The 26,171-nt window shown below is 44.2% G+C and overlaps 1 protein-coding gene across 5 annotated transcripts in view; it reads right to left on the reverse strand.

Annotated features, from left to right (window-relative positions):
* CPPED1 (calcineurin like phosphoesterase domain containing 1) overlaps positions 1-26,171 on the reverse strand; it is a 116,709-nt gene that overhangs the window by 75,153 nt on the left and 15,385 nt on the right. For 3 of the 5 annotated variants that reach the window (XM_079944207.1, XM_079944203.1, XM_079944204.1), the window contains exon 2: positions 17,410-17,628. The exons of 1 other annotated variant lie outside the window; for it this stretch is intronic. In XM_079944207.1, the coding sequence (XP_079800333.1) occupies positions 17,410-17,628 (219 nt within the window). Of the gene's footprint in view, positions 1-17,409; positions 17,629-22,911; positions 23,175-26,171 lie in introns of those variants that run through there. One more of the 5 variants, XM_079944205.1, reaches the window with a different exon arrangement.

A 26,171-nucleotide genomic window follows, 5' to 3' on the forward strand; every position in this document is an offset into this window, starting at 1 on the left:
CTGCCTGGCTGGCTGCCCTAAATTGGAGCAATACAGAACTCTAAAGTACAACTACAAACATCACCACGGATGCTAAAAGAGCATCATATTTTGCAGTCTGCCTATAGGGTTTGCCTACCTGAATGGTACAGAAGGACCTTAACACGCTTGAAAACAAAAACTCGTAAAGAATTCTCGGGAATGTAATGTACAGCATGGTGATTATAGTTAATAATGCTGCACTGCATATTAGAAAGTTGTTAGAAGAGTCGATCTTAAAAGTTCTCACCACAAGAAAAAAAACTGTGTGACTATGTGTGGGGACAGATGTTAACTAGACGTATTGTGGGGATCACTTCACGATACATGCAAGTATCAAATCATTATGTTGTATGCCTAAAACGAATATAACATTACATGCAAGTATACCTCAATTTAAAAAAAATATTCAAATTCAAAAATGAAAAGAAAATAAAGGCCCACATGACTTAATGCCTTGGGTTATTTTATAGATGGAGCCTCGGACCCCAGGCACTGATATTCCACATGGGGGTCTTAGCAGCAGAGATGTCGTGAAGGAATAACAGTTTACACTGGTGACGAGCTGCATTCCATCCGGATCAAACCAGTCCTAGTGATCAACCAAACCAGTCCTAATGGCAACCTTTTAAAAAGTCCTCCTAGCATGCTGTCAGATGACGCCAGATGAAAACACTGTGTCATCATTTACAGGAGATGGTGGTGTGTCAGAGCATTTGGCTGAAAAGACCATGTTTCCAGATAAATTTGGTAGCTTGCTAGAGCTGCTTCAAAGCACAGCAAAATCTATGGCAAGGAAAGGCAGAAGAGGAACTAGTCATTTGGGCTAATCATGTGATCAAATACCCAGTTTTCATCACAGGGCTCTCTTGGCTGTTGTTTTTCCACGTAAGCTTTCAGAATATTCTGAATAAGAGCTGCAAGGTCAAAGAAAGAAAAAAACAAAGCCCCTTTCTATTTCTCACATTTCCACTTCCTGCAGGAAAAAGGACGGGGTACTACTGCATGGTCCAGCATGGCATCAAGTGAGGATAAAGGAAAACAAGCGAGGACATCACTCTCTTACTGCTGCCACCAAGGTCTGTCACAGACCCTGTAATTAACAATCTTGTTTGATCCTCCAAACAATCCAGAAACATAGATACCATCTCCTCTGGCTTCCAGATAAGGAAGCAGACGCTCAGTGAAGTCTGCGACCTTGCCCACAGCCAAATAGCTCTTAAATGACACCTAGTCTTTTTTTTTTAATTGGAGTATAATTGCTTTACAATGTTGTGTTAGTTTCTGCTGTACAATGAAGTGAATCAGCTCTATGTACACCTATATCCCCTCCCTCTTGGACCTCCCTCCCAACCCCTACATCCCATCCATCTAGGTCGTCACAAAGCACCAAGCTGAGGTTCCTGTGCTTTACAGCAGGTTCCCACTAGCTATCTATTTTACGCATGGTAGTGTACATATGTCAATCCTAATCTCCCAATTCATCCCAGCCTCCCCTTCCCCCACCCCACATCATGTCCACATGTCCGTTCTCTACATAAATGACACTTAGTTTTTTGGTTTTGTTTTTTTGGCGGTACGCGGGCCTCTCACTGTTGTGGCCTCTCCTGTTGCGGAGCACAGGCTCCAGACGCGCAGGCTCAGCGGCCATGGCTCACGGGCCCAGCCGCTCCGCGGCATGTGGGATCTTCCCGGACCGGGGCACGAACCCGTGTCCCCTGCATCGGCAGGCGGACTCTCAACCACTGCGCCACCAGGGAAGCCCGATGACACTTAGTTTTAACCCAGGTCTCCCTCCTTCCAAAAAGCTTATATGCTTTGAGCACCTGCCATGTGTCAGATACTGTGATAGGTTCTGGGATACAAATGGATAAATGGCAGAGAACCTGTCTTCAAGAGGTTCACAAGCTGGGAGAAAATACAAGAAGAAGCACCATAACAGTCATTACAATGACGGAGTGCTTATAAGGTGCCAGATACTGTGCGAAATGTTTCCCAGTCAGTATTTCAGTTAATCCTCCCACCTGTTCATAGATACAGCTATCACTTTGCATGTTTTACAGAGTCTGAGGCTTAGACAGTTGAGTAACTAACCCAAAGTCACAGTGTGAATTAGTCACATCTTCTGACTCCAAAACCCAGACTCTTCATGGGACGGCACATCAGACAGATGCAGAGGATGGTCTGAGCTTAAAACCACATCAGTGAAGCAGACCACCGAGTTTAAGGCAGAAAGAATCACTAAAAAACTGGTACTTCTAAGATAGGAAGTGGAGCTGAATCTCAAAAGAAGGTGTGATGATGAGGATGGCAATGACGGCAGCATAATGAAGACCGAGGGTAATGCGGGGGGTGGTTCAGCCACTGTTTATTCAATGCCTCTGTTGTGCCAGCCCTTGTATCAATACGTCCATCATCTCGCCTCATCTCCACAACTAGCCTCTCAAGTGGGTGCCACTGTCAGTCTCATTTAACAGAGGAGGAGGCCAAGGTCACATGGCCTGTGCTCTTGACCAGCACCTCTGCGGACACAAGGTGAAAGGAACAAGGGAAACACACTCCACCTCCGGATGGGAGAGCTGCGAAGGCATGCTGCAGGGTGGGGTGCAGGACTGAGGCCATTTTGTGATAAGAACACTACAAGGGTGATGAGGCTGAGTATATGACACAGAAGAGGTGGAACAGGTGGGCAATGAATGGGACCGTTTGATGAGGGGCCACACTGTAGAGAGCACACAAGGAGGCAGCTGCACGAGTCCTGGCGTGAGTGTCTGGGGCTGACAGGACAGAGGGGGAGCAGGGCTATAGGGGGACTGGGCAGGACTGGGCAGGAGTTGGGTGCGGAGGGAAAGATGGCTCAAGGGACTTCCCTGGTGGTCCAGTGGTGTCCAGTGGTTAAGACTCCGCACTCCCAATGCAGGGGACCCAGGTTCGATCCCTGGTCAGAGAACTAGATCCCACACTCCTTAACGAAAAGAGCCCACACACCACAACTAAAGATCCCACATGCCACAACGAAGACCAGGAACAGCCAAGTAAGTAAATTATTATTTTTTTTTTAAAGAAGAATGAATTCAAAAAGGTCACATCCTTATGACTGAGGGAACAATGAGAAGGAAGCTCTAAGAAGAGAGTAGGTTCGGTTTTCACATGATGACACTGAGGGGGAGAAGCACAGAGCAGAATCTGCCCCAGGGTGGTAACTGGGCAGCACTAGAAGAAGGTGCCGTGGAAGCTTCCATCAGTCAGGTTCTTTGTTGCACACAACTGACTCTGGCTAGTCTGAATAGAGAAGCAATTTATAAAGGATATCAGGTAGCTGGGAGTCTTACAGAGAGCTGGAAAACCAGGTCTCGAGGCTAAGAAGGCAGCACCTCCAATCACATTCAAAAATGCTTCCAGGAAAAAAAAAAAAAAAAATGCTTCCAGGGAGAAGCGCTGGCCTGGGCACAGACGCTCCCAGGCTGCCCACTGACACGGTTGATCGTGATGCTGGATGTGAATAATGCTGGGACCCCACCCACTGCTGCCCCCTGAAGGTAGACGCAGCTGCCAACCCCTTCACCGGGACAGATCCTGCCCCCTCTGTGTCAACAGCTGAAGATTCAAAATCTGCTTCAGGGGGGTCTGGGTGGTTGGGACGGGGTCACAAGCCTGAGTCCTAGCTGCACGGGAGGCTGGAAAGAGCAACAGGGCACCTGGCTTCAGTCACAGCAGGTGGTTTCTGCTTCCCTCCAAGACACACACCGGAGGGAAAGTGCAGTTCAAAGTAGTGGAAGGTCAAGACAAAGGACAAATGTCCATTGCAAGTGCCTTGTTCTGTCTTTTCTAAATAACTGATGGTTAAATTTGCCTTTCACAGGTAGAAACATTTTCTATGTTTCGGAATGAACAAAGAGTTTAAGATGGCAATGCTAAGATTTGGGACCTGATGGCAACGTTCATCTTCAGAGGAGTCTGGGGGCTGCTGTAATGATATGGTCTGTTTTTCTGCTGTTGGGGGCCCAGTGGCCCCGGGGCAGCAGACCTGGTCACTGAGAATAACAAAACTGTGTTCTGCTCAGAAGTGTTGCGAAGCTTCCACAGCATGTGCCAGTGTTTGGAGATCCCTGGATTAGGGACTCTGGGGACTACTTTTAATTTACCGACAAGGAGAATTTTAAAATGTGACATCTTTGAGTACCGCTGCCCTGGTCTATTAAACAAAGAGGAGCAATTCTCATGGCAGCATCATCCTAGTAACCTAAAGCTGATAGTGCTGCGGTGGCCCAGGGCCGGCAGGATGGCCTCGACTGTGACTAAGTGGCACTTGTTTCCACTCACAGAAACATGGCTCCACCCTTACTACAGAGCTGCATCTGGAATATGGAGACGGACCATCTTAGATTTTGTAGTTTTGGCTCCAAAAGCACAGCTAGGGCCGTCATCAGATTCCCCCAAGGAGGGAACACTTGTCCTCCCCCTCCAGCACCTCTCTCCCTAGTTTCATGCGGCCTTGGCCTGTTGGTGGGCAGCAGATAAGGAATTCACTCTAGGACGGCTGTAACTCCTTGAGGGTCCAGTAAAGGGAGTCTAGGCTCAGAGTTACTGAATAGACCTCAGCGCCAGCATCACCTCCCCAGCAGGTGGAGCTGGGCAAGCTGTCTGACCTGACAGTTTGCTCATCTGGAAAAAGGGATAAAAGCACTATTCTTTCATCATAATACAGCTACCTTAGTGGCTCTGCACTACCACGAGCCCTACTCTTTAGAGTACACGCCCTTCCCAATTGCTGGTGGCCACTGAGTTGACCTAACGATAAGGAAGGAATCAAGGAAGACTGTTTTTTGAAGTGATTACATAAGAAATAATAGGCGGCTACAGATACTCAACTAAACTTAGTAAACTTGCTCTTTATTTCCCAAAAGTTTGGGTTTTATTTTCAGACAAAAATATTCTTAATAAAAACTGTGGGGCTTCCCTGGTGGCGCAGTGGTTGAGACTCTGCCTGCCAATGCAGGGGACACGGGTTCGTGTCCCGGGCCGGGAAGATCCCACATGCCGCGGAGCGGCTGGGCCCGTGAGCCATCGCTGCTGAGCCTGCGCGTCCGGAGCCTGTGCTCCGCAACGGGAGAGGCTACCACAGTGAGAGGACTGCGTACCGCAACAACAACAAAAAAACTGTGAAAAAATGAAGAGTTAAGAATCTTATTAAAAAAAATAGGCTCTCAGCTATTTGAGATGGCAAACTGGGGTTTGCCTGAAGGTAGGGAGACGGCCCACTCCCCATCGTCTCCCTTCTACCTAGTGACCAGGGTAGGGATATTATTTAGTAATGGAATAAAAATTTTAAAATATAGGGACTTCCCTGGCGGTCCAGTAAGATCCCACAAGCCACGGGTCACAGTCAAAAAATAAAAATTAAAATATATTAGTTGAGGATTTCCCTGGAGGTGCAGTGGTTAAGAATCGCCTGCCAATGCAGGGGACACGGGCTGGAGCCCTGGTCCAGGAAGATTCCACATGCCACGGAGCAACTAAGCCCGTGTACCACAACTACTGAGCTTGCGCTCTAGAGCCCGCGAGCCACAACTACTGAGCCCACGTGCCACAACTACTGAAGCCCGCGCACCTAGAGCCCATGCTCCATAACAAGAGAAGCCACCGCAATGAGAAGTCGGTGCACCACAACGAAGAGTAGCCCCCGCTCGCTGCAGCTAGGGAAAGCCCACGCACAGCAACGAAAACCCGATGCAGCCAAAAATAAATAAATAAATAAAATATATTAGTTGACCATATATTAGGACAAAGGCCTAATTTCCACTTTCCTTAATATTAACATTTGGTTCAACAGTCTATTTCTAAGAATTCATCTCACAGAATAACAACAAAAAGTAAAAGTAGGTAAATGAAATGCAGTCTATCCCTACAATTATTCAGACATAAAAGAGGAATGAAGTACTGACACCTGCTACAATACAGATGAACCCTGAAAACATCATGCTCAATGAAAGAAGCCAGTCACAAAGGATCCCATATTATATGATTCCACTTACACAAAATGTCTAGAACAGGCAAATCCATAAACACAAAACGTAGATTAGTGGTTGCCTAGGGCTGGGGATGAGGATGGGGTGGAGCGGTATGGAGAGGAGTGGTTAATAGTATGAAACAAGGCTTCTTTTTGGGTTGATGAAAATGTTCTAAAATTGATGGTGGTGTTGTCTGCACAATGCTGTGAATAAACAAAAAGCCACTGAATTACACATCTTAGATGGGTGAATTACATGATATGGGAATTAGATCTCAATAATGCTTTTATTAAAAACAAAAACAAAACCTCACTAGTGGAAGTAATTGTAGTTACTGGACGGTATTAAACGCCAGACAGTGTTCTGAGCACTTTAAGCTTTATGAGAAGCCTACCAAGTAGTATCATCTTTATCTGCATTTTACAGATAAGGAAACTCAGCTACTGAGAGAGAAGGTAAATTGCCCAAGGTTACCCAGTCAGTAAACAAGGGACCCAGGATGTGAATCTGAGCAAGCTGACTTCAGAGCCACATCCTTAACAGCTGCTTGTGCACACAGAGGTGCACTGGTCACCGCAGAACACAGGGTACAACATAAATGCCCCCCAGTCGGGGGCAGTTCAAACACAGGCTGGTATCTTGTCCACTGAAAAGAGTGACGCATGTCTATACCTCCTGCTATAGAAAGACAACAGAAATGACATAAACAGATGCTGTGTCTTTTTTTCTTCCATTTGTACTTTTTACAAAACACTCTACATGCAAGTGTACATAAGCTTGACAATTTTCTGCCATTTTTCATGAAAAATTAATAACCATGGGTTTCCTCTAAGAATTAGGTCAGTGGTGGCTGGAACGCTGACTTTTATCTTCCTGAATACCTTTTAGTACTGTTTGATTCGATTTGATTTTTTGAACGATGAGCAGGGCAGAGGCTACGTAATATTACTCCGGTTTCAAGGCAGCCTTCGCTAACCCACCGATCAGGGCTGCATCCTGCATCTGCTCACAGCGCCACGCACCACGCCTGGAATCACTCACTAAGGCTGCTGCTTTATTTCATTTATAGAGATTTTTGCTTCCCTCCTCTCTCCCTAACTGGAAGCTTCCTGAGGACAGGCACTGGGCTTGTTTCTTGCTAAGCAGTGCCAGGCACATAAGCAGACCCTCCACATTTATTTGCTATTATTGACCAGACAAACAAATGAGTAAATGAATTAGGGTCGAATTACCTAACTCCAACTGCCAATAGGCAAGGGCACGAGCAGCGATGATGGAACAGGTGGACATCTGGCTGGAAAACACTAGGGCTAGGGACACAGTGGCACAAGCAGCCTTGAGCGGAACTTAAGAAAATGATTTACTCCTTCAATTGAAAACATTTACTTTCATCTAGTCCCAGAGAATTTATGGAGCCATAATCCTTTCCATCTCAAATCCTTTCCATTATCTTTTCCTAATTAATTGAGGCATGTAACTTCATTTGATCTGAATCTTTGCAAGCATAAACGTTACTCACGTGGTGATTCGGCAGCACATAGCTAGCAGATCAAGTTTAATCTGGTTCTACTGGTTTTTAAATTATACATGATATTAAACAAGATTCATTTAACTTTGCATCTAACAGCTACAACTTATTACACTGGCTGCTCCCAGACATTTATAGCAAATCACTGTTGAATCTGTACAGTGAACCAACTTAGGATACAATTAATAAAATAAACTGTTTGACACTATAGGAGCTTTTGGTATGATATAAAATTTAATATTTTTTGGGAAAAAAAAAGATTAAGGAAAGTATATTATCCAAGTGAAACTTCTAAAGCTGCCACCTTACAGGTCAATACAAAATCTCTTCACAAGAATATTTATGGATTGTGACAGCAGTATTTCACCCAAATAATACATAAAGAAAGGAATAATACATTTTTTATACAACCCAAATAACATATATTGAAAAGAATCTACCATGGTTTTCCAATAAACTGTTTAGGAACTGAAGGGAGTGATACATAATTCCAGACATGCAGCTGAGTGTCTAAATTATGGAAGTTACAAAATAGGCATCCTCAGCAGTTTTGGCCTGAAATATGCTCCCTTTTCTAACCTCTCATTATTTTTTTCATTTCACATTCTGATCACTTGACCAATTAACTGGTAATTGAACTCCTTTGGGATCCTGCTTCTTTTTCCTATTTCATTTAGTTGCAGATAATAGGCCCATTAAGGAAGTGAAATGTCCCAATTCCAGAAAATGAGTATTCAGAGCAAAAACAAGGAAAGGAAAGATGTAACTATTCCAATCAGCTAAGCACAAGCTAGAAAGACGTTGGTTTTGTCTACACTGTATTGGTTTGCCAGGGACTCTGCAAGCTTCTGTAGCATCCCTCTGCCGCCTCCAGGAAACCCCCCAGGATGTGGGGGAGGGTGGAAGTGAGCTCCCTAGCTGTTCTGCTCAGTGGCCTGCGCCACTCAGAGGGCTGGCCGGGGTCGCGGAGCAGACTGCCACAGGTTCTTTGCCTAATGGCCTCTACAATCATGGTCTGCTACAAAGCGAAGAAACGGGGATCCAACCTGAGAGAGGTTGTCAGTCCCTAGAACAGGGATGGAAATGTCAATATGACAGCTGTTAGGCTTAGACAATAAAGAGCCAGGAAACAGAGGGCTCTAGGAGAAATTTCTTCAAGACGCTGAAACTGATAGAATGCCTAATAGTTTTAAATGTACTGACAGGAGGGACTTCTCTGGTGGCGCAGTGGTTAACAATCTGCCTACCAATGCAGGGGACAGGTGTTCGAGCCCTGGTCTGGGAAGATCCCACATGCCGCGGAGCAACTAAGCCTGTGCGCCACAACTACTGAGCCTGCGCTCTAGAGCCCGTGAGCCACAACTACTGAGCCCATGTGCCTAGAGCCTGTGCTCCCCAACAATAGAAGCTACCGCAATGAGAAGCCCGCGCACCGCAACGAAGAGTAGCCCCAGCTCACCACTAGAGAAAGCCCGCACGCAGCAACGAAGACCCAACACAGCCAAAAATAAATAAATAAAGTAAATAAATTTACAAAAGACAATTGTTAACTAGCTCCTGTTACTCAGCTCATTTCTTTTCAGGGAATAATCAGAGGTCCACATTTTCCTAGCTACAATTAAGAAGCGTTTGAGCCTTTAATTCAAGGTAGAGTTTCTGCCATTGAGTTTATACTGTGGGCAATTATAATATCCATACATTGACTATGAAGAGAAAGCTCTGACTGGTCAAACAAGAGTATATCCGCATGTGCACATGGATAAGGGCTCTTAACCTGGAGTCCACGGGGATCTGTGAACCTAGATGGGGAAAAAGCCTACATTTTCACTGACCTATAACTGACATTTAGCATTTCCCTCTACTATGAAGTTAGGCAGAAAGCCACAGAGGTATTCACGCTCCTGTGATTCTGTCCACCAACAGAAATCACAAGGATTTTTCATATTCCATTACAGTTGTTGCAATACCTCACAAGGTTGCTTAAGCTCAAGCACCACTTTGAAAATACAGTAGTTATTAGCCTTGCTGTTAGACTGTATTATATAACAATAGATCAACAAAGAGGCATGCATTTTACTCTATCAAATAAATTTTAAAATATTTTGATGACTATATTTCAATATAATTGGTTTCTGAGAAACCCCATGCATTTTATTTTATGCATTTAGAAACATTATTATGAGAGGTGGTCCAGAGGCTTCAGCAAGCTGCCACAGGGGTCTGGGCACAGAACAAGCTGAGATGCCCAGCAGCGGGCACAGGGCCTCTGCCATGAGGCCACGTGGCAGATGCTGGCGGGGGCAGGAGGGCGATCACCGCTCCCAGCAGTGCTGCTTCAGACCACACACATCAGAAACAGTGGCATGGACATATATACACTACCAAATGTAAAACAGATAGCTAGTGGGAAGCAGCCGCATAGCACAGGGAGATCAGCTCGGTGCTTTGTGACCACCTAGAGGGGTGGGATAGGGAGGGTGGGAGGGAGATGCAAGAGGGAGGAGATATGGGGATATATGTATACGTATAGCTGATTCACTTTGTTATAAAGCAGAAACTAACACACCATTGTAAAGCAATTATACTCCAATAAAGATGTTAAAAAAAAAAGTCACAAGAAAAATTTGTAACTATGTATTGTGACAGATGGTAACTAGACTTACTGTGATCCTTTCACAGTATATACAAATATTGAATCACTATGTTATACACCTGAAACTAATATAATGTTGTATGTCAACTGTATCTCAATAAAAAATCCTCTCTCCATGAACAACAAGAACAAAAAAGAAACAACTCTGCAAGTAACGCTCAGTTCCCTAATTAGTAATATCAGGTAAATTAGTTCAAACCACTTTCAATCAGCCCCAGCAGAAGGGAGGCATTGATTGTTCCTGATCGCCTGGATGCTTCAACAGCGCTTATAATGCATGTGAAGGAGCCCGGAAGCCCGGGGCTGGCTGATTGCTCCGGGTCACCACGGCTCAACATTCGGCCCGCACACAACCTGCTGGAAGAGCTGAAGACAGCAGCCCGGCCCAGTCCAGGGCCCGGTGATATTTCAACCAAGGCGGGTCACTTTCTTGCACCCACAGAACCCCCCTTTAATGTTTCTGTATGTTAAGCTGTGTGGTAAATTGTCTTTAAATCATGGCATTTCTTGGAGCCTGGAATATGCACTTAAAAATAACAATGCAAGGCTAATTATACAGCCAAGGAATTGAACAGGAGTTAACTGAGCTGCTTTTAAAAACAACAACAACAACAGAAACAAATCCTGTTAATAGGGACAAAAGGGTTTCCGTTCAGTGGAAACTTTCTGAGTACCTAGGGTGTGGTGGGCAGTGCAGGCAGAGATGCTGCTGCACAGCAGAGATGGTACAGAAGGAAAGTGCAGCCAGTCCCTGAGAGGGGTCCTCCTGGGAACTGCAGAGCGAACCGCCTGGTGTTCACTCCCTCCAAGTGCTAGAGCAGGTCCCGAACCAGCCAACCCATTTTGACTTCAAGCCTAAAGAAAAGCTGACCTGAGTACACAAGAAGAACCTCTGCTAGCGGTACTGTTTAGATTATCACTCCTAGTGATGGTGAGGAGAGAGGACTAATCAGTTAGGAGATTCCAACCCACGGAACTCACCGCAGTTATTAAAAGCCTGACATAAACCTCTGTGTATCAACGTAAAAGCGTTTTCCAGATGGATGCAAGGGGGAAAAGCGAGGCACAGAACAGTGTGCGCAGAATATGACACTTATGTAAGACCAGGTTGCTCACCAACACACATACTTTTAACTACGGTGACCCCAAGGGATGGACCTGGTTGGGGGTTACGGTTTATTCTAGATACAGATTTTAAATCTTCACAAAGAGAACGTATTCACATATTACTCGTATAATTTAAAAAGCTAATAAAATAACAAAACAGATCCATAGCTACACGAGTTTGAATCCTACAAAAGATAAGAATGACAAAAAATAATACTTTCATGTTTCCATGCGTCCCTATTCCTTATTTCTAGGTCAAGCACAGGTTTTGATCTCTTCTATTCACTTATGTAGCACAGGCATCTGGAACAGTGCCTGGCTCAGAGTAAGCACTCAACAGAGATTTGTTAAATAAATGAATTGATTACTCATCTAATCCAGAAATTTGTACTGGGGGCCTACCATGTGCCAGCTACTTGCTAAGGACCCCGGGAAACATAACAGTGATTCACTTGACCTGCATTCATTCACACCGTTCACATGCCCACAGTGCTGGACGCTTGATGTAAACACACACCAACACAGATACACACACTCGCTGCCCTTTAGGAACTTAGAATTCAGCTTGGGGGAAGGTGAATCATAGAGGCTGGAGGGCAGACGTTAAGGCCTTTTCCTGGCCACAGCCTTAATCCTGGCTTTGGTTTTCAAAAGTGTGCCTCTGAGGCTTTGCTTATCATAGTCTGTCTTGTACCAGAATTACGTTCACATGTTTGTGCCTGCCCAGCTGGGGAAAAATAAACACCAACCTTCCTGGATTGTGTGAACACAGAAGGACAAATGGCTTATTCTCTGCCTGAAGCCCAGCGTACCAAAGCATTCCATCTTGCTTTATTTCCCAATTCTACCCATTCATCATAGAATTAGAAATCTAAGTGGGGAAGAGCCTGATGGCCATTTAGCCAGGGCTACTCTTATCTGGACCTTGGCCTAGCCCTTCACATCTAATTTAAGGTGAGGGGCTACCAAACTAGATGAAATAGAACCTTTCAGCTCTCGCTTGGGTCTTGCAGGAAAACCACAATTCAGCAGTTCTGCTTTACATTCCCAGAGCATCTCCCATCCTAAACACCATGCCACTAATCCCCTTAATCTCCAGCCTTTTGCGGCCATATCTGCAGAAGCCCAGTCCTTCTCTACCCTGAAGTGAAGATTCTTCCACCTAAGTGGATTGATTAGTCTGCACTTATCTGTAGCAAACATCACCTTTGTGTACATACCCTCTCTTGCAATTTGTCAGAATGATTTCTGAACGCAACTCCATTTTCATATTCAGTCACTTTGGTCCCAACAGGAATGGTCCCCAAAATTCAAATATAAGATGCCTGGGAACATTTTTAACTTTGAAACTAAAATGTGGCCACGGTGCAATGGGTGTACACAAGTGAACTTGGGGGTGTGACATTAAATGGGAAGGAAGGAAGAGCCTTCTGCTTCTGGTGATGAAAGGTTTCTTCATCTATAAATTCCAAATGATCAACACGGCAGATTCATGTGTTCTTATCCAAAATGCTTTGGGCCAGATCTGGTTTGAAATCTGGAGTTTTTCAAACTTAAAAATAGCAATACCAGGCAGAGGGCACATATTAAATAATGCCTCCAGCTGGGTCTCAGGCACCACCCCATCATGGAACACGGTAATATTTCACTAGCAAAATATATGAATGTTCTAAGTAGGATAAATAGAGACTATAAATAGCTTCATGTCAGTTCAGGTCAGTTTTGTTGCCAACTGAGTTAGTTCCAAACTTAAGCAAAAAACGTTTAGGTGTTCAGAGCTTTGCAAACTTTGGAATGGCAGATAAGGGACCATGCACACAGACAGGACCCAAAGAACCAGCGCTAGCCCTCCTGACCTTTCTGCATAAAGATACTTTTAAAGCATATAGGTGTGGCTGCTTTCCTGAATATTTCTGTCAGGTTCTGTTTGGGAAGCCCTGCATAGCAGAGGTCATTCGGCTTTAGTTATTCAAACTGTTGTTTAGAAAGCAAAATAAAAACCTACAAACTTAAAGCATTTCCCTTTGAAGCTGAGCACCATTATCTTTAAGAGCTAAAGTGAATTTTCACAAACCACTTGCACACACACAAAATGGTACGTAGTACACAGAGAAGCCAAACACCCAGGCACTGTGCGTATCAGTCTGTTAAGTGCTTCTCAGACTTAATTGTCCATAAGATTCATCTGCGGATCTTGTTGAGATGCTGATTATGTCTCATTAGGTCTGGGTGGGGCAGAAATCCTACATTTCAAACAAGCTCCTGGATACAGCTCTGAGGACCAGCCTTTGAGTAGCAAGGCTGCAGCAGAAGTGCATTAAGTTTGGAAACAGACGAACCTGAGTAAGATCCTGACTCCACCACTTACAAGCTAAGTGACCCTGGGAGAATGGAAATAACAATGACACTTTTTCAAGCCCATAATGAGTGAGCTAGCAGCACAGTTCCTGGCATATAACAGACCCCGAATTCATCCTTTGCCAATCTGTGGTTGGCTGAATAATGGTCCCCCAAAGATGTCCACATACCAGTCCCCCAAATCTATGAATATGTTACCTTACAAGGCAAAAGGGAATTTGCAGATGTGATAAAGTTAAGGATTTTGAGATGAAGAGATTATCCTGGGCTATCTGAACAGGCCAACATGATCACAAGGGTGTTGATAAGAGGGAAGCAGGAGGATAGGAGTAAGAGAATATGAGAGGGTGAATCAAAGGTCAGTGAGGCGAGAAGATGCTATGTTGCTGGCTTTGAAGACAGAGGAAGGGGCCTTGACCCAGGACATGTGCACAGCCTCTAGAAGCTGGAACCTCCCAGAAAGGATGCAGCCCTGCACACCCATTTTATACTCCGTCCTCCAGAACTATAAGAGAATAAATGTGTTGTTTTAGACCACTAAGTCTATAGTAATAGTTTACAGCAGCCATAGGAAACTAATACACCACCTATTGAAATAATGCTAACGCAGGCTTACCTCACTTTATGTAACAGAGGACTTCCTGGGGCTGAATCAACTGAAACATCATGTAACAGCTGCTCCAGTGGAGGTCAGTAAACAAAGAACTCTTCAAGGAGACTCTGTATCAAGGGAAGAATTCCTCCCGCTTTATCTGTTTTGTTTGGTTATAGCCCTTGCTACCAAACAGGGACAGACACACCAACCCATTCCAAAGGCTAAAGGGACTCTCCTGCTCTCTAACTGTATCATCACATTCCAGCCTCTCATGTAATTGTCGAAACCTAATAAGGCTCCTGGGGACAGCATCAGTGGGTCGATGCCTCAACATCAGGAGGACTGAAGAAAGTCATCCTGGGCTCAAGAGTGAAGGATTGAAAATCAATGGTCTCAGTATTTGTACAAGTCTTCATTTGCTACTTATAATGTGGTTTATCCCACAGAGACGCTTTATAAAATAAGAAAATACCAAGATAACCCAAAAGACGCCTGCAGAATGAAAACTGCATATGTTTCAAAACTAAATGGGCCTTGTCCTGCATTTCTCAGGCTTTTTCCTGCAGGCCTTGGCACCAACAGCACCCCTTAACCATCCTGGGTTTTACACTTCCCTTACCAGACTCTAAGCTCCGTGGAAGGGCTGGTCTCTCATTTCTAACTATCGTATCCACAGCATCTGTAACTGACACTTAGTTTGCACACAATAAATGTTTGTAGATGAACGAATATTATGATGGACACTTATAATAGAAAAGCATATTCGGACTTCCATTAACAAAAGCATTACTTGTAAAGTTCTTTTTCTCCAATTTGAACTTAAAACTACTTGGCCCAAGATATTATTTATGGTGGAATTAAAAGTATGCTCTCCGATTTTATCTGCCTATTAATATATGCATTTGATAATTAACAATGTGCTAAGCAGTCAAAGCAAATAATTACTTTTCTAATGTCTGCCCCTGCATATGAGCTAAATGAGGGGGAAGCCACTAATTGCATATTAAAAAATGCAATTAAATGCAAAAAAAATGGTAACTAGATTCAAAATGTTTTGTTTAAACCTCAGACCACAATATTCAAAACAGTTACAATCCTTTCACTGGGTCAGTTACAATCCCACAAAACAGTCCAAATCTTCAGAATTCTGTTCAGGTCACAATGAATATAAAACAAGTTCTCAAAAGTTTGCTAGTTCACATTTTCGAGGTCTTCTGACCAACTGGTAGGGTTGATCACAAAAACTCTATCTTTTAATTTACTTATGTTCAGTACACTTTATTTAAGAAGCAGTGTAATCACACGGAATGCTTTAATTTTAAACCTTATTTTGAAATATGACTGAATACATTAACATAATTCAGAACAAGTCAGTAAACATCTACAAGAACATGTTATATAATTCTAGTGAGTCTCATAATATTCTATTTTCAAAGGAAAAAAAAAAAAAACACTGGACAGAAAAGCAGTAAATTTGGAATCTGAGGGTTCTCCCTGCTGGCCATACTCCCTAGACTTCAAGGAGAGCCATTCTGAGCAGCCCCTTCTCCATCCTCACACGTTCACTCTGGGATTGTTCTAGATAGGTAGGTTACCAGACAAGTGAGTCCTGGAGGGGAGGAATTAATGTAGCCAGGCTTCCTGCAGAGTGCCTTGTCTTCTAAAGACATTAGAAATCATAGCAGGACTCAAGAGTCTTGGTTTACAAGGTAACGTTAGCCAAAAACAAACACCCATAGCAACGAGAGTGTTTTCTGCAATGGTCTTTGGGTCATCTCTGTCCACTAAGCAGAGACCAAGACACAGACAAGAGTGGTCTTGGGTGCCTGCTCTGCCTCCCAGATGGGCAGGGGCGGTTTCCACTTTCTTATACTTGCTCGCTGGGCTTTATCTTTGCCTGGGAGAGAAGGATATCAAAGGAAAGGGGAATAAATAAAGGAAGCGAGTTCTAAAAAGGACCTGTTATGTTCCCGTTCCTATATCTCACTTTTCTTCAGGGGAACCATCCTGTTCTTCTGACCACTTGGCTGCAGGGGGGCTGACCCCACACCCCGGCTTCATGGGGCTATGTGAGCTGGATGGGTGCTGGTCTGTAACTCTGATTGGACCACTAAGAATAAGGCACTTTCAGGGGCTTCCCTGGTGGTGCAGTGGTTAAGAATCCGCCTGCCAATGCAGGAGACACGGGTTCGAGCCCTGGTCCGGGAAGATCCCACATGCCGCAGAGCAACTAAGCCCGTGGGCCACAGCTACTGAGCCTACACTCTAGAGCCCGCCAGCCACTACTACTGAGCCCGTGTGCCACAACTACTGAAGCCCGCGTGCCTGGAGCCCATGCTCCGCAACAAGAGAAGCCACCACAATGAAAAGCCTGCACACTGCAATGAAGAGTAGCCCCCACTCGCCACAACTAGAGAAAGCCCGTGCACAGCAACAAAGACCCAGTGCAGCCAAAAATAAATTAATTATTTTTTAAAAAAAGAATAAGGCACTTTCTTTCTGTTGTGGTTTCAGTAAAAAGGACATAAACCTAAAGCTCCCTGGAGCCACTACCTGGAAAGAGCCTGCATGAGAATAAATTCAACCCAGAGGAAAGCAAGGCTGAGCGAGGAAGAGACCAAGCCCTGACAGCAACCTCTGAGCCCCTGGATCCGGCCATACCCGAAGCCCAAATCTGCCCTTGGACTTTACAGTCCCATAGGGTAACACAAACTTTAAAAAAAAATTAATCTAGTTCAAGTTAGATTGTCATCTGAAACTGAAAAAGCACTAACAAATACAGGAGAAATAAAAGCACAAGAAGAAGGGAAACGAAAGGAGAAGATCACGTTTATGGATATGGGATCTGAAAGTAGTTCAAGTTTGCCCCCTGGAAATGAAGAAAGGTGACACATAGGAAACTGTTCCATTTTTCATAGTAAGCTCAGACCATAAGAACTGTAGCTCTGCCTAATTACTGTGATTAATCTTGCCAAATTCTAAAAATAAAATGAGCGTGTATTTTCTGATGTTTGATGATACTGCAACCGTCGTGAAGAGAAAGAATGAGCCGTTACTGAATAGAGTCGTCTTTTAAGACAAATGATTTTCTTCTGGCTGTGGGGAGAAGACAAGGTCACAATGACGACCCCAGTCTTACCGGGCATGGCATGGACGAGGTCCCCGCACAGAACAAAGAACTTGGGCTTGGGGCTCAGCTTGTTGATGGCCTGGACGGCCTGCTCAGTCAGACGGATCTCCTGCTTCCACTCGTCGCCGCCGCTGTCACAGTCCCCAGTGGACCAGGCCTTCATCAGTCCGAACTGTGGGTCTGCACCTTGGATGAAGTAGAACGGGCCTTTCCATTTCCTTTCCTTTTCTTTAATTAAAAAAAAAAAAAAATGAATGAAAGGAAGGAAGGGAGGGAGGAAGGAAGAAATATTATAAAATCTGTCAGGGAAAGCACCCAGGTTACCCTGCGAGTGGATACAATATTTTTCTTAAATTAAGTAGGTCATTTTAATAAGCTGCTGTTCAAACACACCATTTTCCTGTCATCAGCCAGAGGATTTTGATTTATACTAATTATGCCTGGACCTGGTGATTCCCAAAGGCCAGGGAAAAACCACATGGGCCGTTAACAGCTATGCAACCAAGCTGTCTGTTTAAAAGCCAGATGGCCAAAATGGTGCACAGAGGCACCACGGCACGCTATATAGAGGCTATTAATGTTCAATAGTTTTTTAATTAGAATTAAAAATACCCCAAATTGAAAGCTGTCAGAAGTTGTTATGTTTAAACGACGAGGTGAAGCGCTTTCAAATCGTTTACGCCAGGCTTAATGGCACAATCTGCACTGTTTCTGGGGATGTGACAGAAAAACTTGGAGCTCAGAAGCTCCGGCTATCTGGTGGGAAAGGCGGGGCCAGAAATGAAATCTTAATATGGAAAAAAAAAATGATGCTAACATTTCCAAGGCAGCATGATGTGGGCACAGGTGAGGTGTGAGGCTGCAGGGGAGGGCTGGGGGGACGAGACTCTTTCATTCTTTATGTCCTTGGAAAGCACTTAGGTCACCTGAAGGTAAACTAGCAGGCTGCTTTTCCTATTGGTTCTGCCAAAGCTTCAAGGGCCACGGGTCTCCACCCTGATCTGCCCAAAACACTGCCACCAGTGTCTGCATTTACAGAGCTGCAATGCCCATCAGTGGGTGCGTGGGTTTCAAACTTTTCTTTGGCCACAGAATCTTTTCTTCAGACAAAACCACAAGGGGCTGACCAGTGTTGAAAACACGTAGCCTCCTCTGCCTGAGTGGGCTCTGGGGACAGAGCAGTCTGAACACACCCACTCATCAGCCCAGATTTTATCCTCAGCCCAGAGAGGTGACGTGACTTGCCTCATGGACACCAGCCATCAGCTGCAGGGACAAAACTAACTACCCCACAACCTTGAGACTGTTTTCTTCTCTTTAACAAATGAACGTATTTTGCAGGTGAGCTGAATAAATGGCATTTCCTTTGGAAGTCATGAAGATACTAGAATTTCCCAAAAGCTCCTTGAAGTCATTTCACATCTTTGTGTTCACTTCACTCATTTATTCAGTATTTACCGAAAGCCTACTGTTTGCCGGGCCCCGTGCGAGGTGCTGATGACACACAAGTGGACCAAGACAGGTGAGGTCTTGGCTCTCGGGGGCTTAGTTCTCACAGAGGGAGAGAGAGCAAACAAGGAAATTCGCAGAGAACAGAGCCGAGGGTGCTAAGGGCTCTGCGAGGATTACGGCGAAAGCAATGGTTAATTTAAATTGGATGCACAGGGAAGGCCTCTCTGAGGTGGGGTCATTTAAGCTGAGATCTAGATGTAGCACATAAGCTTTTAAAATTCCACGACCACCCTCCCACCCACCATGCCTAGCTTACTATCATCTCAGAATGGATCTCAGGCTTTAGGCCTCCTTTCCTTAATTCCTCTTCCAGAACTTAAGAAGACAAGCATGTAAACAAACAAAATTACCCATCCGTACTTTCCAGAATAAATTATGTATGTGTGTTAACCTGCCAGTTCTTGAACTACAGCTTAAAATGCTAGCTGTTCCGTCAAATCACAACCTACCTAAACTCACCCTGAACAAGGACTGCAATGAAACCCTGTTGTGTGCATCTCAGTGCCAAGGACAGCGATCCAGCACTGCAACGGATCTGACTCACACTCACTGAGCCCTTACTACATGTGGCAGAAAGACTCCAAAACGCCCCCGCAAGACCCCTGAGTCCTGATACTCACATCCTGTGTGATCCCCTCCCCTCGAGTGTGGGCTGGACTGCTTCTAATAAGCAGAATACAGTTATGGGATGTGCCTTCAGAGACTGGCTAGACCAAGATATGGAAACAACCTAAATGTTCCTCAGTGGATGAAGGGATAAAGAAAAGGTGGTATATACATACAACAGATTTAAAAAAAGGAAATCCTGCCATTTGGGACGAAATGGATGAACCTGGGGACACTAAGCTGCCTGCAATAAGCCAGTCGCAGACAGACAAATACTGCCTGATCCTCAGCTTGTATGCAGAATCCAAACAGTCAAACTCATAGAAGCAGACAGTAGAACGATGGTTTCCAGGGGCTGGGGGGTAGGTAGGGGAAATGGGGAGGGGAGGATCAAAGTTTCAATTATGCAAGATAAGCGCTGGAGATCTACTATACAGGATGGTGCCTATAGCTAACAATACTGTATTGGACACTTAAAATTTGCTAAGAAGGTAGATCTTAAGTGTTCCTATCACACACACACACACACACACAACAACAATAAAGGGGGCGGGAAGAAACTTTAGGAGGAGATGGATGTTTATGATAGATGTTGATGGTAGTGATGGTTTCACAGGTCTGTACTTATCCCCAAACTCACTGAGTTGTACACATTATATATGTACAGCATTTCATGTCATCATATCTCAATACAGTGGTTTTGAAAAAAGAGAGAGAGAAGGCTAAAAAAAATACCCTGACTTTCACCTTGCTCACTCTCCCTCACTCTCTCTCGGAGCCCTTCTCCTGGAGGGAACAGGCTGTCATGATGAGTAGCCTCCTGGAAAGGCCAACACGGCAAGGAACTGAGGGAGGGCTCTGGCCAACAGCCTGTGAAGAACAGAGCCCCCCGCCCCCCCATGCAACAACCTGAAAGAAACCAAATTCTGCCAACAAGCATGGGAGTAAACTTGGAAGAGGATTCGCCCTAGGTGAGCTTTTGGATGAGACCACACCCCAGGTGACACCTTGACGGAACCCTCATGAGGCCCTGCAGCAGAAGGACCCAGCTAGGCTGCACCCAGATGCCTGATGGAACTGGGAGATAGATAATGCACATTAGTTTTCTCAAGCTGCCAAGTTTCTGGGTCATTTGTTACACAGATCCGACTTAAAGATAAAGGGCCAGGAAGGAGTCAGCAAAACTTCTTCAAGAGCTCAAGGTTGGTGTCATGAAAAAAACTGAGATTCTGATTTGAGTTTTAAAGTTAATTGTTGGCACTGTTCATTTATTTTACTTTAATAATAACCATTTTGCACTGATGAATGCTTTTAGCTATGTTTCTGAGGCAGTTTGCAAAGCTGTTTAAACTGGCTAAATTAATCAGGGAAATGACTGTCACCCCAAAGTTGGGGCATAAATCAATCTGCTACAACAACCAGAATTTAGAAGGTTTTCTACAGTGAACCTTTTAACAGTTATAGTTGCCTATCACAAATAGTCATAGTCTCGAAAAGTTGTCCTTGGAGGTATTATAAATCTTTCATTTTTACTGGTTTACTAAGTAAAATCTCAGAAAGAATCTCCATTTTATGATGACAAGGTACAAAATAAACAGATTTGACCTAAAATGAATGACAGCTCCATGTCACTGTTCCATCTACCTTATCTATCTAATAAAGGCAACCTGATGACTCAGGGTTCTGCGTTCTCAAAAGCACCTGGAGCCTCTTAAAGTTCCTGCTACAGAAGTCTGTGGTGTTTGGCCTCATCTTAATTTTAATCAAGGCTGAATTTAAGATATTTGAGGCTGGTAAGACTTAGTACTAGATGGAGGGATCTTTTGTAAACTTATACCTCCCCCACCCCTCAGAAGGGCAGACTTTTATATTAGGAAAGCGAATTCTTAAAAACATTTGCATTAAATTATTTCACCGAAGTCCAGAATTACCCCAAGGACAGGGCATAGGCATTAGCTGACTGACACCTACAAGGGCCTGAGAATGCTCACGATGATGCCTCCCTTCCGGGGCAGAGCAAACGTCTGGCCCCAGCTTCTCTCTTTAGACTCCGGAAAGCACTGTGCTGGCAGCTCTAACTGTGGAAGTCTAGATGTGGTAAGGACCATCCCTAAAGCAACCTGATACACAATCAGGGCATTTAAAAACCACTTAAGGGTCTGGTGGCTTATTGCTTGTTGTTTTGTTTTGTTTTTAATTTTCCTAGTCAAAGAGCCTAAAGGTGAGACAGCCTGGTAAGTGACTGACAACCCATTTGGAGCAGAAGTACCTGGAAATGGAGGCTGAGGGAGAAGGTGAGGATGACGAGAGAGCAGCATTATGCAGGCCGTACTTGGGCACAGGGGGTTGGGCTGGGCCTCCACCTCCGTCCTCAAGGTGTGGCAACGGACCAGCAACATCACCATCACCTGCGAGCTTAGGAAGCCCGCCCCAGACCTACTGAGTCAGAAGCTGCACTTTAACAAATTCCCAGGTGACTTTATGCAAATCCAAGTGTGAGAAGTACTGGCATGCAACTAATCAAGGACCTGTTTAAATGTGTTTTATATCAAACAGATGTAAAGTGATTGTTTCCCTAAATTGAAACAACGACTGGGAGGGGTTTTGCTGTTGTTAGTGGCTGTGTTTTTTGTTTCATTTTGTTTTGCATATTTTCCTATTCATTCTGACGTCCTGCCTATGTCCAGCTCAGGTATTTGGTCCTAAACATTTCTTGGTCTTATCCATTACTGTCTAATCAACTCCCTTTAAATCACCTTTCAAAATCAATTCAGTTTTCTTGGTAAGAATTCCAAGATTCCAGGTAAGAACTTACTCAGGGAATTCATTACTAATTAGTGAGTTCTAACACTTTAGATTTTCACATGACATCATGACATACAGTGAAAGCACCTGCTAGCAGCTGTGTGTGTGCAGCATACACAAATGTGTGTTTTCAAAAGCACAACAGAGAGGTAATTTTCCTTTGTCCAAATTTGATACAAGAATGCAGTCAGGGACTCTAATTGACAACTATGATAAGACCAAGGTCAAATTTTTGAGATAAACTAAGTATTTTGAATGAATGGATTAAAGAATAAAGTGAGTTGCTTAAATTAAGATCTCATTTCTGACCCTGATGGTGCTAAAACCAGATTGTAATCTTTTGAAACATTTGACACAAAGCTCTGGATAATGCCTACATGGCTCTTAGTGTTAAGACACAATAATGCATACATTCATTTAACTAAAACACTTCAATCTGCTATGAATAAGAATGTCTACAGTGAATGTAATTTTTTCAATGTTAATTTTTTAAACAAATTCAAAGAGACGGTGTAATAGCCATCTACTGCTATGTGACAAATCACCACGAATGCAGCACCTTGAAACAAGACACATGATTTATCTCACAGTTTCTGTTGGTCAGGAATCTGGGCACAGCTAAGCTGGACCTTCTGCTCAACATCTCTCAAAAGCTGCAATCAAAGTGTTGGCTGGGGCTGGAGTCTCATCTGAAGACTCAGGTCAGGCAGGATGTGCTTCCCCGCTCACTTAGGTGGCTGTGGACTGAGGGACTGAGGGCACCTGTTCCTTCCTGGCTGTCAACCAGAGGCCACCTGTTCCTTCACACATGGGCCTCTCCAACGTGGCAGCTCATAACGTGGAAACTTGTTCATCAGAGGCGGCAAGAAAGAGGGTTTGCTAGGAAACGGAAGTTACAATCTCATGTAACATGATAATAGAAGTGACTGCCCATCACTTTTACCAGGTTCAATTCATTACGACCAAGTCGCTAGGCCAGCCCACGCTCAAAAGCAGGGGCTCATGCAGGGAGGCAGGTCCTGTCTGCCACAGATGATAATATTAACTAACATAATTAACTAATCTCAGGTAACCACAAGTTTAACGTGACCCTCCTGTACTGAGCTGAGTGAGCTCATTTGTTGCAGCCCATCCTATGAAGGCTGAAGGCTCACCTTATACAAGCCCACCTTTTCCCCCTAAAGAACTGGAAATTGTGCCGGAGGGATTCTCAGGGTTACTTTAACCAACACTCTCATTTAACCAAGGAGGGAATACTGAGGCCTGGCTAGGGATCTCAGTCATGGCTCAAGTTCAAGGTTACAGTTTATGAGCCGCAGCCTCTATTGTTCAGCATCTCAGTGCTGCCGGGCTGGCCTGGAGAGGAGAGAGCCATGAAGAAGACGGAATGTTCCCCAGGCTGCCTGCAAGTTGCCCACCTCCATAAAGACATTTTTTGTCTCCAAAAAGTTTCCTTTAAATGGCACATCTTGATGAGTGCGGAGACAGCACACAAAGATAATGCTGACAAGGTGCTCACAGACCCTGCCAACAGCAAAGGGCCCAGGACATCTATTTTCTGTGGGATGCTAACTGGTGATCTCCTCAAGACATTACAAACTTCAGGTCTCTCGATGCGATCTGATGAGCAGGTGTATTCTGTTTGGCACACGCCGTGTTTATAAAATTTTGAATTTGTTGCCAACAATTTAAATGCATGAGTTTCATATATACAACTGGCTTTCTGGATTCTCATGGAAAATCTGGCCACACCAGGCCCAAATGGAGTGTGCCAACGATTGGCTGGGACTGAGCAGTAACTGCCCCTTTACTGGCATGAATGCTCTGGAATTCACTGCGGTCCACACCTGGCCCCATTCACCACCTGGCCCCTGAAGACATCTGGGATGAGAAGCCCTTATCCACGGTAACCCTTCCATTTTGCTTAGAGGTACAGAAGAGGAGACTCACAAGGTCAAGGGTAAATAACTTGATCAAGACTAACAAGGCGTGAGGGGCAGAACCAGGCCAATTACACCACAGAGCCCTGACTTCAGGGCAGGTGATCACACAAGTGAGATTAAAGAGAAGACTCATCGGCTAGGAGTGCCAAGGTCTGCTCAAATGACAAGCTGGAAGAAAACAAGCCCCAAGCTACCAAAATAAATTGTCATAATTTAGTATGTTACCATAGCCTGAATCAAAATTTAAGATTAATTGAAAAATACTTTTTAAAGAAAAAATGGGCCTTAGAAGGAAATCTGACTCATCCGTCATATACAGAGTAACAAGATTTGGCCACTTCCAATTTTCAGCTAATGGATAGAGACTGTCATAGAAACAATCTTTCAAAATCGAGGGATAAAAAGGACACTGGATTTGGTATTAAATCATGATCAGGAAAGGCCTGTGAGTCTCCTTTAAGCATTACTGAGTACAAAGCAACTGTACACAGAAAAGAATCTTAAAAACCTTTTAAAATTCACATGATTCTTTACCATTAAGCCTTCCTATGAGATTCTGTTTATGTGCCAATATCTTGCCTGAAAAACAGACATTCAAATTGCAATTGTTCTTTACAGTTTGCACCTTTAATATCACGAACTAAATGTTTTCTTGAATTTGTCTCTGACAATATATTTCCTCTCACTCATTTTTATTATACCTTTTGGGCACATTTTTCAATTGTTAATGAAAGTTGACTTTTTAATATACACCAAGAATTAGAAATCGCATTGATCCTTTCATTCTTACCAGTTAATCAATAACTAACTATAATGAACGCACCCCCCCACAAAAGCGAATGAATCACTACTTCCATCACCCAACTAGGAAAAGGCCTACGGGAGTCAGCCATGTCACTAATCAACACCTAATACTCTAATAATTTATATTTTCATGATGTGCTAAGCCTGCCACCTTATAGGCAACCCCAGATAATTCAAGGTGGAATACAACGACAAACAGCTTTCTTCATTTACTTTTTATAAGTAAGAGTCTCATTTTCTAAATCTAGTTTGACTTTCGGAAGACAGAATTAAAATCACAAGATAGTGGTTAAGAAGTGTGAGAGCTACAACACGTCACTGCATTGTAAGAATGTTTAAGAATTCAATGTTCTGACTCCTGTTAATGAATCTGACTCAAAATAATATATAAATTGGGATTATAGAGGCCACGTTTCTCCACTGGACTGTAAAGTTAGAGAATTAACTCAGCATTAACTGAGAGCGTCACTGTCTTGGGTCAGGCGTCCACCATCCCCACCTGGAGCTACCAAGACAGCTCCATGCAGGACTCCCTGCTCGGATCCATCTCAGTCCATCACTGCCATCGTGACTCTTTATAAAATGCTCACCCTGGTCATCAAACTCCCTCGCTGAAGGGCCACTACCTTCTAACCTCCAGAAGGAAAGGCCCACATTTGCTTTCCCTTTCCAGTATTCTGTCAGCATGTTATCATTTGGTCCCTGGCAGGTGGGAGGCATTCAGTAAACATCTGGTGAAGGGATAAATGAAGATGTCAGTGGACCCTCGCTCACTCCGGCACCTGGTGCTAAAACACAGCCCGAAATTTTCCCAACTGTACCGATTACTGTTCCCACTAGACCAGTGGCTCTAAACCGGGGATGATTTTGATCCCCAGGGCACATCTGATGTCTGGAGACATTTCTGGATATCACACTGGGAGGGGGATGGTGCTTCTGGCGTCCAGTGGACAAAAGCCGGGATGGTGCTAAACATCCCACATTACACAGGGCAGCCCCACAAAAGAATCCAGCCCATGTCAACAGCGAGACTGAAGAACCCTGCACAAGACATACCACAGGATCCCACCACATGGACCCTTCCCTGCTCCTCAAACACGC

This window comes from Stenella coeruleoalba (assembly GCF_951394435.1).
Source record: "Stenella coeruleoalba genome assembly, chromosome: 15".
Taxonomy (NCBI): Eukaryota; Metazoa; Chordata; class Mammalia; order Artiodactyla; family Delphinidae; genus Stenella; species Stenella coeruleoalba.